Raw genomic sequence first — 16114 nt, forward strand, 5'->3', positions numbered from 1 at the left:
CATGGATGGATTTGTACTTTCAAGGAATTTGAAATATTGATAGTTGGATCTGTGTGTGTGTGTGTGTGTGTGTCTCTCTCTCTCTGACACACTCACTCGCTCCTCTAGATTTCTCTTCAGCTGCTGCTTCTGCTCCTTTGGCTGCTGCTAGATTGGTGTCAAGTGCAGAGGCCTCACACACTTACACACTTACACACACAGCTGCACATACACACACATACACTTTTTTTTTTTCCTAACTAGTGATACACATTCATTACATTTTCTGCCCACTGTGTGTGTTCTGACACCAATCTACCCCGAGGCAGGAGTGTGTGTGTGTGTGTGTGTGTGTGTGTGTGCCACCCACTTAGATCGCTCCGCTGTCTTCCACCTTGATCCAGTTGGCTGAAACGAGACTCTAATTGGCCGTGCAGTGTCAGAGCGACTGTGCGTCGAATGTGTGTGTGTGTGTGTGTGTGGGTGTGTTGACTTTGTCCAATAAACCAGTCTAATATCCTGAAGCTCTGATAATGACCCCCCCCTCCCTCTCCACACCCATCCTGTTGTAAGACACAACATTCATTACAGCCCACGCGGCTCTGAGACGAGACGCTGGCTGGACTGCTGATTCTCTCATCGTCAGAGACAGAAGACGATAATAGGAAGTTTGTCCCCGTGGCGACGCTGGAGGTGAAAGTCGTGGAAACCAAGGGTTCGTCCGCACGAGGATCAATTAATACTGAACAGCTGCCTCTGAACCTCCGTGGCCGTCGGCCTCCGTTTTCTCTCGTTGTGAAGTAAAAAACCAAACAACAGAGACTCAAACCAACGACACAAAGACATAAAGACGTCTCCATACACTGCAAAAAATCAAAATCTTTCCAAGAATATTTGTCTTATTTCTTGTATAAATGTCTCATTTCTAGTCAAAACTAATCTCTTTCCAATTAAAATCAATCAATAACCTTTGTTTAACCAGGTAAAAAACTAATTGAGATTTAAAACCTCTTTTCCAAGAGTGACCTGGCCATAACAAGACTCATCACCTAAAAATGTAATTGTTTTTAGGTAATTTTCACTTGTTTCAAACAAACTTTCAATTGGAATAAGTAGAAAAATTTGCCAGTGAAAGCAAGTTTTTTGTGCTTGTATTGTAATAAGAAAGAAAAACTTGCTCCACTGTCAGATTTTTCGACTTATTTCAAGAGATAATATGTTTGAAAGAAGTAAAAAGTGTCTAAAAACGAGCTACGTTTTAATGTGGAATCTTATTTTAAGTATATTAGATTTGTTTTGACTAGAAATGCCATTTTGACTAGAAATAAGACAAATATTCTTGGTAAGATTTTGAGTTTTTGCAGTGCACTGACGGACATGCAGCTGAAACAGTTTCTGTATCTTATTGGTCCAGATGTGGAAGCAGCATCTGTGGCCGTGGTGCTGACCGACTGTACACTGGGCTGGAAAACAACAAAACATGTGGCTCCAACTGGAGTTATTCTGCTGTGGATGCCCAGGGGCCCATTATCTCACAGTCCATGCATCCATCTGGAAATATACTGTAAATGTGCAAAACATGTGATGGAAATCAGACGCCGGTTGCACCAGCGGTTCTTGTTTGTTCAAATCTAGACTTTAGTGGAAGATTCATGCATCAATAAGTCACAATCAGAGTCAGAGTCAGAAAACTGCCCCAGGGCAGAATCAGGTTGAGTTACAGTTGAACAATGAGCAAAGAACAGAGAACATGATGTGGCTCATGAAGATAAATACGTAAGTACAAACATATAAGATAAATATAGGCTACATAAAATATTAAAATGTGTCTTTTTACTATAATATTTAAACGAAAACCCACAATAAGAAAAGTGTCCTATGTTGTTTTTAATGAATTATGTCAACTAAACTAGTCCTCATGTAGAGTACTATATCTACATTTAGTGTAACTGGTAAATTACTGTAACCATCCCATGCTGATAGAATGAACAGGCAAAGAAAAATTCACACCAATAACAGCACACAAGTAAAATACATACAGTATTTCAACATAGCCTATAATGTACAAAACACCTACATTTACACAGGACTATTAAAAGTGTCTGTCCCATTAAAACTGTTCATATTTTTAATATTAAAAGTTCATAATATTTATGCTTTTATATGTTTGTGCAGCTAATTGAGGCATAAGCTAATCTAGTAGCTACAAGTAGCATAAACCAATGCCAAACTGTGCTAGTTAGCCCAGATATGGGGCCTAGCTACAGTCCAATGCTAACTACAAGTCGCATGAACCAATGTTGCTTACCACATGAGATACTAGCAGTAGGCTACCACACTTTTTTTTTAAAGTATCTCCACCATATATTTATAAATGCTACAACAGCTAGCTCTCCACTGCACTACATTTAACCCGTTAACTCTCCTACTAATTACTACGCTGCTTCCACATCTAAATGTCATCAAAATATTAGCTGTGTTCGAAATCCCCTATCAGTGCACTATAGTGTGTTCGCCATTTTGTAGTCTTCAAAATACCCACAGTGCACAGCATATGAGTGTTGCCAACTTGGCGATTTTCTTGCTAAATCCAGCGACTTTCCAACCACCTTCCACTAGTCAGTTATGCAAATTAGTTCTTCTACTTCTAGCGACTTTTCGGGCAGCCAATAGCGACTTCCCTTACTGAGGAGAATGGGCAACACTGCTACATTGTTCTCCTGTATTAGCCTACCACAATGCAATGCCGTCGTGTTTTGCCAGTTGACGCCGGCGAATCAACAAATAGCGTCTTAAACCTTTGCTTTGCCTCTGTCTGAGGATCCAAACAACAACAGGCAACGTTTTCTTCAAATAAAGAAAACCGTTTTTGGTACGGGCAAAGCTAATAGCCACTTAGCGCGTGCTAGGTAGCTTGTAGCTCGTGAAAGTCGCACAACAGCTGAGAAAACCAAACCTGAACATTGGTAGTTCAACAATTTATTGACCAAGACATACAACCACCACCACGCAGAATCACATCCTCAAATGTTCTGTGAATGAGTGGACGATTTCGAACCTTTACTTCCTGTCTTTTGAACGGCATCAAATCTGGTGTCACTCCTGAAACCGCAGTCACACACATGGTGAACAGTCTGGTTGTCCTCACACTTGTGGCCATGTTGTGTAGTTTAGTGAAACAAAAGTGTTGCACGGACGGACAGAACAACTCACGTGGAACATCCTGTGGCCTGGAGCCGGACAAAAGCATTGATCACTGAAGCATCTGACACAAACAGAGATGAAAACTAGCGGTTAGCTTCACTGAACATGACATCACGCTGACAGAACACACACACACACACACACTCTATATGTTGTACACTTGAACCATATCTGGATAACAGATAGCTTTTAAGGCGACACACACGTGCTGAGACAGATGGGCAGGAACACGCCAATCGTTGTAAAAATTAATGGCTCATGTGATAGCCAATCAAACGCTTGGCAGGCTGTGTCAATAGCCAATCAAACAGCTGGCGGCGTGCATGCAGATGAGCTAGGAGGTCTGTCAGTGTCAGTGTCACCTTGGTAACGGCAGCGGACAGGGAAACACCTGACCTTCAGCACACAACCTGACATGGTTTAATGACACACACAGAACACACTGCAAAAACGCAAAATCTTTCTTATTTCTTGTCAAAATGTCTCATTTCTAGTCAAAACTAATCTATTTTCCACTTAAAATAAGAGTCATCGCCTAAAAATTAACTTGTTTTTAGATCATTTTCACTTGTTTCAAACAAATCTTCATTTAAAATACATGGACAAATCTGCCAGTGAAAGTTTTTTGTGCTTACAGTGTAATAAGAAAGAAAAACTTGCTCCACTACCAGATTTTTCTACTTATTTTAAGTGAAAATGTGCTTGAAAGAAGTAAAACATTTCTAAAAACAAGCTACTTTTTTAATGTGATAAGTCTTATTTTAAGTATAATGAGATTTGTTTTGACTAGAAATAAGACAAATATTCTTGGTAAGATTTTGAGTTTTTGCAGTGCACACACACGTCGTTGGTTTGTGATGCCACACAGTTGATGGTTAAGATGAGATATAATTAATTAGGTTAAGATTTAGAGCTGATGTGTCCTCTGGGCTGTAATATAAATCTAAACTACTTTAACTTTAATTGAGTATTTTTCTTTCCTACCTCACACCAGTTCAGGGAAATGAATCCTTTAATTTAATTCAGGTTTTTTTATTTTATTTTAACAGGAGCCAAATTATCCACAGAGGACTCCTCCGCTTTAAAACAAATGGACCGGATGATTCAAACAGGTAAAAAAACACTAATTCAAGTAGTTTAAAACTAAAAAAAAAAACAGTGTGACTGTCTCAAATCTAAAAAGTTACATTTGGCCAAGATAAAAAAAAAAAAGGACATCCTAAAAGCGTGACCTAAAACTGAAAAAAAAGTTAACTTTAACAACACTAACACATGTTTAAAGTGAATACAACACTACAGACTTCAGTTTGCGAAGATAATACTTAACATTTAATGGTTTGCGTTCTGCTTCTCCAAGGGATTTGCTGCTTTTGCTTTTAATCGTTGTATTTATTCTAATAATTCACAAGTTTAAACTGGGAAGAAGCTTTGTGAGAGTTTTACTTTGCTTTGTTGTGGAATTTATCCCCATTAATAAAATGCAATTAATCCACTGATTAATTGCAAACAAGTAGGAGATGAATCCATATTGACAATAATCATTAGTAGTGTCTTTAGTCTAATGATATACAGCAATATAACACTTGACGTAGACTTCTCTGTATAATTGAACACTTCAACTCAAGTAGGATTTTCAACGCAAGACTTGCACTTGAACTTGAAGTCTTTACACAGAGATGTTTGTAGTGAAGTAGAGGATCTGAGTTCTTGTCAGTCAACCGGCTAAATCTAATCTGACGCTTTATCTTGTGCGCTGCAGCTGAACTCAGACAGTGAAGAGCGTTTCTCAGAACAAGGGAGTGAATGATGCTCGCAGCTATTGTGATGCCAGGTGAGCGGGAACAACAGAACAGAGCGAGAGGCGGTGAGTGGCTCTGTTCAAGCAGCCGTGGAAATAACAGCTGGATTTACTGAGGAGACGGAGTCACTTATATTAGACGACGGCAGAACAAGGTGTCACGGATGCTCTGTTTGTGAACCATTAACAACACGGAGGCAGCAGCCCTCAGGTTTCCAGGAGGAGGAGGAAGAAGATCAGAACTGATGCACAGCTCCATCCACGTCTCCATCCACTGCTAAAACTCTGCAGTTGAAGTCATTAAAGAGGAACTATGCTATATTTTTACCTTAATGAATCAATCAATTAATTTGTTGGAAACAAATGCACATGGAGGAGAGGAGGGTTAGAGACACAGAGGAGGAGAGACCAGACCTGGAGAGTTCAGATTTAAATGGATAGTTCAACATTTTGGCAAATTGGCCCATTGCCATAACCCCTATAGTCATAGCAGTAGGTTTGTTACCTTTTAATTGTCGGTGCAAGCTATTTTTAGAACGGTGGAGCAGAGCCGTGAGCTGCTCAGAGCTACGCTACGGAGGATCATGGGATTTCTTGGTTTCATCAAACTCATCAAATACACAATCCAACAACTCCACAACGCTCTGGTGGACAAGTTGTGAGCTGCACATTCACCACGCTATGAGATAATAACACAACGTTACCACACAGAGTTGTTTTAGAGGGAAATTCATGCAAAACCACTGATGCGCGTTGCCTTCAGGGACAGTTTTTCATCATCAGTCTCTGTATTTCCCTCTAAAACAACTCTGTGTGGTAACGTTGTGTTATTTTCTCATAGCGTGGTGAATGTGCAGCTCACAACTTGTCCACCAGAGCGTTGCGGAGTTGTTGGATTGTGTATTTGATGAGTTTGATGAAACCAAGAAATCCCATGAGCCTCTGTAGCGTAGCTCTGAGCAGCTCACGGCTCTGCTCCGCCGTTCTAAAAATAGCTTGCACCGACAATTAAAGGTAACGAACCTACTGCTATGACTATAGGGATTATGGCAATGGGCCAGTTTGACAAAATGTTGAACTAGTATCCCTTTAAATCGTTCCATTCTGACGCTCACACTCGTCACATCGTCAGTGAAAGAACTAACTCCAACTCCACAGACCTGAGTGAAGCCACCAGGGCTTCTGATGCTGTATCATCACACAGTTGTGTCAGGTTGCTGAGCTGTGGTTGTTATCTCAGGACTAAAAAACAGCTCTCAGATAAAAGACAGCCGGTATCTCTCAGTGTGCTCATCCTTAACGTGGACATTTTCACCCCTGACGCCTCACTCTTCACCCCGGCCTCGCAACAGGCTGCTGAACATGGCCGCTCTTTTAGATTTCCAAAAGGTTTGAGGTGAGAGGCCATGACAGCGATGGAGATGTTTTGTATCGATGCTCTGCCACACAGCTGGTGTGTTGGTTCCTGTTCATATTCCTCTATTGCTCTTTTACTCATGTTGAAGCGTCTTGTCCATCTGCACAGTCGACCCTCCTGCTGTGATGGTGACAGTCACTAAAGACTCACTTCATTAAAATGTTAAATAAAGCTGTTACATGCATCTAAATACTGCAAAACAGACGTTTGTTTACTCTCTGATGTAGTGTATTAAACTATTTATAGGCAGGGTTACTATGAGTCCTTGAAACCTTTAAATTTGTTATGAATTTGAGGTAAAAAAAAAAAAAAGGGAAAAAGTTCTATATAAAACATACTAATGTCTATCTATCTATCTATCTATCTATCTATCTATCTATCTATCTATCTATCTATCTATCTATCTATCTATCTATCTATCTATCTATCTATCTATCTATCTATCTATCTATTTTCGAGAAAAGGCCTAGAAAATAGGCTTGGTTTTTAACACGTTTGGTAAGTTGAAGAAAGTGAATGTAAAGTCTGCGACTTGGTTGGAAATTTCAAGACAATACACCATCAGAATATAGTGACAGTTCCAGCAAATATGACTGAATAATTGTTACCAACTGAACCTTTAAGTTATATTTGAACACTATGGAAACATAAAAAGCATAAAAAATAATCTGGCAAAAAACTATAAGAACATTTTGATTTTAATGTTTACCCTGTCATAAAATCAAACTTATATCTTCTTGAGTGATCAAGGAAGCCGCCGATGTAGCTGCTGTTTGGTTTCCATAACAAAAAAGTAAAAAACAGAAAGAGTGGAATACATTTTCTGATCAAAAAACATATTCATATTAAAACCAAATTTAGTCACTCAAAGACCTTCATTCCTAAAACTTTTGGAGGGAAAACTTATCGGCTACATCCAAAGACTGACTCTAACAACAACAAAGCTGCTAAAACTTTTTATTTCTGCTCATTATTTAATGTCTTTCTTTGAAAAAAAGAAGAAAAGAAAAAACTCCCCCTGGCTCCTGCTTAATTATTTGTATTGTTTGTGTAATAATAACTGCACTTGTAGTTTGATGTTTTTATCAATAAAGATTGGGTTAAAAAAAAAATCAAAAAAAAAATCAAAGAAGCCGCCATATTTGAACACACCTGTTGACGCCGGCGCAGTTGAAACAGGAAGAAGAAGGGCGGGAAAGTGATCAACAATCTATCGGTGTTTACGTATCGATGAGCTGAAGGACTTTTTTCATGGACTAATGTCTAAACAATGGAGGACGGGACAAGAACTTGCTAACTAACTAACTGCTGGTTCTGCTGCTAGATATTGATTATTGATTATTGATGGGTCATATCCAGCCTGTGTGCTTGTGGTAACTCACCATGAAGTGAATATGTGAATCCTCCTCCAGATTTCTGACTGTGAGCGACCTAACGAGCTGCAGCTCGTCTCGTCCACATCGATAAAGGTTTCAAACATTTAGGTCAGATGAAGAAACCGCCGGTGGGCGCGTGCACGAGCCTCGTGCCTGATGCGCGCGGTCACTGAACGTGCTTGAACGTCTAAAATCAACTTCTGTGGTGAAATGTGTGTGTGTGTGTGGGTGGGGTCGCCTTCTCATTAGAAACATGGAATATTAATTGATTCTTTGAGAAGAAATCAGTGTGATTCTGCGGGTAGCTATTGATTATTGATTATAAGCAGTGACATAGCTGATCTATAAACCAGTTCACACATCTCAGAAGATCATATAGGCTACAGCCTTTATATACAATAAGATCTGAAATAAAGAGACTGGAATAAAGAAACAAAAGCTCAAGTTGCAGCTTCTCATTGGAAACATGAAATAGGAATCAAGTCTTTGAGGGAAAAAAAATCAGTGTTACAGACCGTGTGATTCTATACGGGTATTGATTATTGATTATAAGCAGTGAGACATCTGCAGTTAAAACATCTTTGATGGTTTAGTTTTGGCAATGCGTTCCTGATAAAGTGATCGATATTATTAGACTACTGACGTTTTACAATGAAGAACCAAACCGATTAATATAATAATAGGCTCAATAAATAAACATATAAATAAAAATAATGAAATAAAATCAGTGGTGACAAGTCAGTGGGAATAAAGAGACTGGAATAATAATAATACAAACTAATTTCAGCAGAATCTACAGCTGTGTGTGTGTGTGTGTGTGTGTGTGTGTGTGTGTGTGTGTAATGTACAGGAGAATAGAATAGAAGTGAGAGTTGGTGGGTGTAGCTCTCTCTCTCTCTCTCTCTCTCTCTCTCTCTCTCTCTCTCTCTCTCTCTCTCTCTCTCTCTCTCTCTCTCTCTCTCTCTCTCTCTCTCTCTCTCTCCAGTCAGCGCGTGCCTCTCGGTTGTTGCAGCTCGTCCTCAAAACGCACGAGCGCTCACCGCGAGCGGACCGGCTGCTGCTGCTGAACGGGGCGGCACGAGACTCTTCATCTTCCTCTTTTTCTTCTTGTTCTTTACCTCCTCCTCCTCCTCCTCTTCCTCCTCCTCCGCGGCGGATGGAGGGATGCTAAGAGGAGAGAGAGCTCCATCATCATCACCATCATCTTCATCATCACCATCATCATCATCAGCAGCACCTCCATCCTCCTCCTCCTCCTCCTCCTAGAGGCGGAGCAGCAGCTTCTCTCCTCGGACTAAAAAGTTGAGGAGATCCGCTGTTACTGTGATCATCCGGAGCACGGGAGCGGCTCGCGGTTCATTTCTACTTTGGACTCCATGGAAACGGACCCGGTGTGTGAAGTACCTATGTGTGTGTGTTTTGGGGATTTACCGTGTTGTGTGTTTATACCGGAGCAGCAGCAGCAGCGGCGGCGCTTTATTCAGGGCTCGAACCTGATCCCCGGTGCGTTTTAACGCATCTCTGACTGACGTTACCGGAGGGATCTCCCGGTCCGGTCTCGGTCTGGTCCTGGTGCTGAGTGAGGAACATCTGTGTTGGAGCTGGTCTGGACTAACCCCCAGATGTTTCATCCTGCGGTGCTTTAACGGTGAAACGGATCAATAACGGACTTATTGTGACGTGTTTGGTGTTTTTTTCTGTCTTTGTGCGCTGCGCTATAACGGATCCACTGGACTGGACGGTCCCGGGTGGACTGAGCGGTTTGATGCTGACCGACTGTAACCTCAGCCCCCCCCTTCCCTCTCCCCCTCCCTCGGTGCTGAGGAGAGAGAAAGAGAGAGACTAGAGAGAGAGAGAAGGAGAAGAAAGGCAGGTATAAAGCAGGTGCTCACTTCATCACTTCACCGGGGAACAGCGGAGGGACAGCGGACTGGACTGAGTCGGTTTCACCTGAACTGAGCTCCAGCTCCAGGGACCGACCGCTGGTAGGAGCCCAACCCGGGGATCAGCGCTCCTCTCCGGGGGGAGAGAGGAGAGAAGTTCCCGGACGATCGGATAAAACCTCCTCATTAACACCGGACTAATCTATCTATTCTTAAAGCAACGGGATTTATAGATAAAATGATTGATTGATTTTTTTTTTTTTTTTTTTTTTTAGGAATAATAGAATAATCCCTATTCTATGATGATCAATCATTTTAAACAGGATTTTCCATCCATCAGCCTCCATCAGTGAGCGGTTAAAGAAGAAGCAGCGATCGTTTCCACCGGAGTGAGTTATCTCCTCCGCGGTGAAATAAACCCACACGCTGCTGTAAATTATCCTCCTAACTCCCCCAAGAGAGAGAGAGGGGGAGAGACATAGACTCAGAGCAGAGAGAGAGAGAGAGTTATTACCTCAATATAACTTCACCTCTTTGTTTCTATTTGTCAGATGGGAGCATCCGGTTAAATCTAATCTAAAAATTTTAATTTGAAATCTGGCCATTTCAGATGCTTCCCTTCTTTTAGCTAAAGTTTCAACTCTCCCTCCTGGTTGAGTCTGATGATTAAACACAAAAAATCAGAGGAATTACAGTTTAACAATGCTGAAATATTCCCACAATGATGTTTAAATGAGATCATAATTGAGTACAAGAGAGGAAAATGCAGATTTTTCAAAATAAAAGCCCAACAAACGGAGATAAAAGTTTCTGCTGTGGTGGTTGGATGCTGTGTTGAACACATGCTGACCCGGGTTTATGAGTGGAAATAAGTCCTCTGACTCCAAAACTGAAATGTAATCATAACATTCATAGAGTCCTGCGGTGCATATATGTGACCGTAATGTTCACCGAGGTGTTTTTATTTCCCTCTGTATCATAATAATAATCCCATAATAGTCTGAAAGGGGGGGTTTATTTACGCTTTACTGCAGTTCTGGAGGAGCTTTTAACTCAGAAGAAATTAACTTTAAAACGGCCCCGGGACACAAAATCCTCCTTCCTCCTCGGGGTCGGCGGTGGATCGACGGATCAGAATGAGGATTTGAACGTCTGGAAAACCCAACGAGAAGCTCCACTTGTTGTGTTTCTGTAGAGTTTATACCTCCAAAAGCCTATGGATGGTACGCTCACTGTATAGCCACATCCTCAACAGCATACCTCCTCCTCTTCCTTCTCTTCCTCTTCCTTCTCTTCCTCCTCCTCTACACTTGAAATCAAGCCATGCTGCATTGATTGATTTTTTTTTTTTACTCCCATCCTCGACGCAAAACCAGAAGGCACACGACCGTCTCATCCTTTCTGGCTTGTCAGTTTGTTGCCTGAAATGTGAGTCGTGCCGTGGTGTTGATTTTCCACCTCGTTGTCAGAGCTGAAGGACGCTTAGAGCGGCGAGCGGAGTTCTGGAGATTTGAAAGAGCAAAAACCTTGGAGCTTTTGTGACGATCTGAACAAACCTCCTTTGGAAAGAAAACTAACCTGAGGATCGATGAATGTTCTTCTGACTTTGACTCTTTCGGACGATCGGACGTTTCTTTGGTTGTTGAAGTGACACTTTTTGAAGCTCGATGGGTCTGAACGACAGCAGCCCCGGCGCCATGCGGAACGGCCGCGGCCTCTCGGACCAGTGGGCCGAGTCCGTGGTGGTCCGGCCGCGCACCACCGAGCGCCACATCACGGTGCACAAGCGGCTGGTGCTGGGCTTCGCTCTGTCCATCCTCACCCTCATCATCGTCACGGCGGTGGCGGTGGTGCTCAGCGTCCGCTTCGAGGAGTGCGGCAGCGGGCAGGATCGCAACGGGGCGACGGCGGCGGGGGAGTCGGGCTCCCGCGGCTCCGGAGGCTCGGCCCGGTTGAACGGGAGCAAAGGGGAGCGGACGGGGGCGGGCGAGCGCGGGGACGAGGACGGCGCCGTCCAGCCCTGGAGGAACTCGCGGCTGCCTGGATCGCTGAGGCCGCGGCACTACGACCTGCGGCTCGCCGTCTACATGGACAACTTCACCTTCTCGGGGGAAGTCAGCATCGAGCTGGAGTGCGTCAACGCCACCCGCTTCATCGTGCTGCACGCCGACCGCCTTGAGGTACGGTGGCCTGTGTGGCATTACCTTTCATTCATAGACCTGTCACTGTCAGACTGATTGATTTCTATATGTCCAATTGTTGCAATGTTCCTTTTTTTTGATAATCAGCTGATAACATGGAAAACCAATTAAAAAAAAAGAAAATTCAAAGAAATTACATTCAAAAACAATCTCCCAAAGTTTCATAGTCCAGATAAGTGAGAAAAGGCACGAAAATGACGATTGAAGTTGACTTTTAACTAGCCGAGCACAACATTGAATAACTTAGAATAACCGTTTATGATAGAGACGAGCTGTAAACTTCATCTGAATCGTGAGATTTTCTGCTTTCCGATGGTCCTTGAATGGTGCCACTATGACAACAAAGGATGGTATAGAGTCTGTGTAATCATGTAGTACGGGAACAGATGCTAAGCTGAGCGTAGCATTGATGCTAAACCGAGCGTAACATCGATGCAACGCTTCGCACATGTTTTACAAAACATTATAACTTCTGCAGCGTTTACGATAGAGACGAGCTGTAAACTGCATCTGAATCATGAGATTCTCGGCTTTCTGAGGGTTATTGAATGGTGTCTATATGACAACAAGGGACCGTATAGCATGCATGTAATCATATGGTACAGGAACAGAGGCCAGAGTCACAGAAGTGAGGTATTCCTCTGCTGGCCTTTAAACGCAATTTTCTGAGGTTTTCAATCGGAAAAAGCGAGTGGAAGACCAAAATTTAAAAGGCCATATCTATCATTTTAAAGCTTCTTCTATTTTAAATCTTCTCCTCTTTCCATTGGTACCAAAATCTCAATTTGAAATGTGGGTCACTGTGAGTCATTTTGCTCGATCAGGTCACAATTTGTCTTTGCAGAATTATTGGCGCTGGGTGACTGTGCAGGACGAAGGTCAAACAGTTGCTTCTGGTGGCAGTGAGATGTTTGTGATTGGTCGACTGCATAAATTTGTGTCATTTCCCCAATGTTGAACCATCTTTGTCCACCAAGCTGCAGAAACAACCTTTTAAATCAGAGATGCTTTGCACTGTGAAGCCGACAGTGTTCAGCTTGATTGGCTGTGATCGGCCAGTTCAGTTTCACATATTTCCAATTCTATGGCGCTCATCTTTAACGTGGAAGTGGACGTTTTTCACAGCGAGTGTGAGAAAAGCCGTAGTCAGGAAAAAGATTATGACATGTTTGATTAGCTGTCATTTAGAGTTTAGATAGAAAATCAGTACCAGCAGGTCAGATGTTTTTAGAGAAATTGGAATCAGCCGAGAAAATTCAGAAATCCACGTATCCAAAAGGCTCAGTACTAAATGTTGATTTTCTTGTTTACACATCAAAAACATCTTGTGAAATCCACGAATATCCACAGGAGATTTACTAGAAGTCTGACAAACAGAATTGGACGAAATTTAATTGAAAGCCTTATGGCTTTACAGATGTCTGGGTCGTGTAGTAAACAGTCTTTGAGAAATCTGGGACGTTTTGCAACCTGACACCGTTTCAAACAAACTGCTGCCAACGATTATCACCGTTTTTAATAGAAAAACAAGTGTCCAAACTTTCTAGAGGTTTCAGAGATGTTTGTGGTTCATCATGTCTACAAAATGCAGCAGCTTGGTTTTCTTATCTATAAGACAAGAGGTTGTTGTTCCAATACCTTGACATGTTTCGACAGATTCTTAAGTCTTCTTCAGAAGCATCACTAGGTGTTTACATAGGTGCAGTGTTGAGAATGTTACTTTTAAACGTAATTAGTTATAGTTAGGGCTGCCCCCAAATAGTCGACCAAAAAATCATTAGCCGACCAAGATTTCATTGGTCGATTGGTCGCAGGAAAAAAAAAAAAAACATTTGGCGCTGTGTCTTGTCAAAATTAAGCCAAAATCAATATGACTGAACTGCATATGAAAGGCTATAGGGCTTTTAATATGAAGGGCCACATACAGGAAGTCGTGACGCTCGGGGGTCGATTAGTTGACTAATCGCTATAAATGACGACCACTGGTCGACCAAGAAAATCTTTGGTCGGGGGCAGCCCTAGTTATAGTTACTAGTTACTTTTCCCAAAAAGTGCATGCTCACTTGCAACTGGCGCACAAAACAGACCAGACGCCGAAACAATCGCTGGTGTGAACGACACATTGACATGGGCACCGAAAGGAAACTGGCTCCGCTTCTCGGCGGTTCGCGGCTATTCACGCCACTTCCGCGTCTGGTGTGTCGCCAGCGTTGATCTTGCGATTAAAAAATGTACGCCGTTAAAATTGATTTGCGTTAACGCGTTAATAACGCAATATTCTTGACAGCAGTAATGTGTATATAACGTACACTTATTATTTTCGGATGATACTTCTTGAGTCAAGTAACGGTGAGTAACGTTACATCTCATTGTCAGTAACAGTAACGGTGTTGTAACGGTGTTGTAACGGGGAAACTGTAACTGAAAAAAGTAACGCCGTTATTATTTTGTTTATTATAACACCGTTATTCTAACGCCAACTTCCTAGTTTTGAGCCTCCAAAGGCGATCAAATTTGAATCTGTAGAAACATGTCAAGGTTTGGAAAGAACATTACATAAGAAAACGTAGCTATTGGAGGAAGTAGAAGATCCACTAGCTGAGTATGCCCCGCCCTCTTGCCTCTGTCATCCAATCAGGTTGCAGGATGTGAAGCAGCAGCAGGGACTTAAGGTCCATCGTCCGATGTTTGACTCTCCTGATGATTCTTCTCCAAACAAAGCTCCTTGTTTGGTTTGGGTGGTCTTCTTCTCTCTCTTTGTGCTGGAAAACAAGCTGCTCTCTAACAAAGAATGTTTATTTCCAGATTTGGCCTCAGAGATTTCCTTAACGAGGCTAATTAACAGTCAAAGTTGCTGCTTCAGCCCAATTTCTGAGCCGAGCGCCGTGGTGAGAGAAAGCCTCAGAGAAACGCCTGAGCTACGTGATTTTTCAGGCCGGTCATCTCGGCTAATGTGAGACAGGGATGAATCTGTCTAATTTGGGCAGAGGCCAATTAAAAAGCCTGCAGCCTCCTTTTTGTGTTTGTGTGTGAGCGCGCTGTGAATTAAAAGGTGTTGTTGGGGGCGGTAGGCAGGTCTCCTAAGGTATCCTCACAGTTAATGCATTATGAAAAGGAAAAAATAGTCAGGATGTGAAAAGGCCGGGAAGAAAAAATAAATGCGAGTATAAATAGAAGCAGATGGTAGAAATAGGAGGAAAAAAGACTCAGTGCAAGGAGCTTTATTGTTAGAGTCAAAGAAATGTCACGAGGAAAAAATAAATTCAAAAGAAGTTAAGTAGAAAAGCGTTGAAAGCGTCACTGCGGTGTTTTCACACATGGACAAATCCTGCTGATTGTTTTCGTTCAAAGACGGCGTTGATAAAGTTGCTGCATTCAAAGCCGCGTTCGTATGTTCATCAGTGATCGGTTCATGCAGAGAAATCAAACAAACGGGACAATTAAAAAGGCGTTTTTTTCTGTCTGAGAACGGAGCGTTTGAAGGCATCGTGAAGCGTGTGGTGCTGCGTTCGCTGACTCGCCAGAAAATCCTGCAAAACGTCCTTTTAATCCCCAGAGTTTCCTCTGTGTGTCAGCAGCTCTCTGCTCATATCGATCACTTCATTCATCACAGAGGGAACGGCCACGCACACACACACACACACACACACACACACGATCAGCATTTTGATTGGCTGGCTGGATTGCTAATGTACGACCATGCAGAGACCCAAAGGTTTGAAATGGTTCCCACTTCTGTCAGGTGTGTTCCCATCATGCACTGCTGCTGCTTCTTCTTCTGTCCAAGTTTCAAACTGTGCAGATTTGGTTGTTATGGGGATTTTATATTAAAGGGATAGTTCAACATTTTGGCAAATTGGCCCATTGCCATAATCCCTATATAGTCATAGCAGTAGGTTCGTTACCTTTAATTGTCGGTGCAAGCTATTTTTAGAACGGCGGAGCAGAGCCGTGGGCTGCTCAGAGCTACACTACGGAGGCTCATGGGATTTCTTGGTCATCAAACTCATCAAATACACAATCCAACAACTCCAAAACGCTCTGGTGGACAAGTTGTGACCTGCACATTCACCACACTATGAGATAATAACACAACGTTACCAGACAGAGTTGTTTTAGAGGTTTTTGTCCACCAGAGCGTTGTGGAGTTGTTGGATTGTGTATTTGATGAGTTTGATGAGGAAAACCAAGAAATCCCATGAGCCTCCGTAGCGTAGCTCTGAGCAGCTCACGGCTCTGCTCCGCCATTCTGAAAA

General features: G+C 42.4%; 2 protein-coding genes across 2 annotated transcripts in view; both read left to right on the top strand.

Moving 5' to 3' along the window:
- Window positions 1-16114, top strand: part of dclre1c (DNA cross-link repair 1C, PSO2 homolog) — a 476875-nt gene that overhangs the window by 163549 nt on the left and 297212 nt on the right. The window lies entirely within an intron of this gene.
- The window catches only part of trhde.1 (thyrotropin releasing hormone degrading enzyme, tandem duplicate 1), a gene marked incomplete at both ends in the record, with an annotated part of 192973 nt that continues 188183 nt past the window's right edge, over window positions 11325-16114 (top strand). The window contains one exon of the mRNA XM_083999510.1: window positions 11325-11837. Coding sequence (XP_083855636.1) covers window positions 11325-11837 — 513 coding nt within the window. The remainder of the gene's footprint in view (window positions 11838-16114) is intronic.

The sequence above is a fragment of the Trachurus trachurus genome (assembly GCF_905171665.1).
Source record: "Trachurus trachurus genome assembly, chromosome: 23".
Taxonomy (NCBI): Eukaryota; Metazoa; Chordata; class Actinopteri; order Carangiformes; family Carangidae; genus Trachurus; species Trachurus trachurus.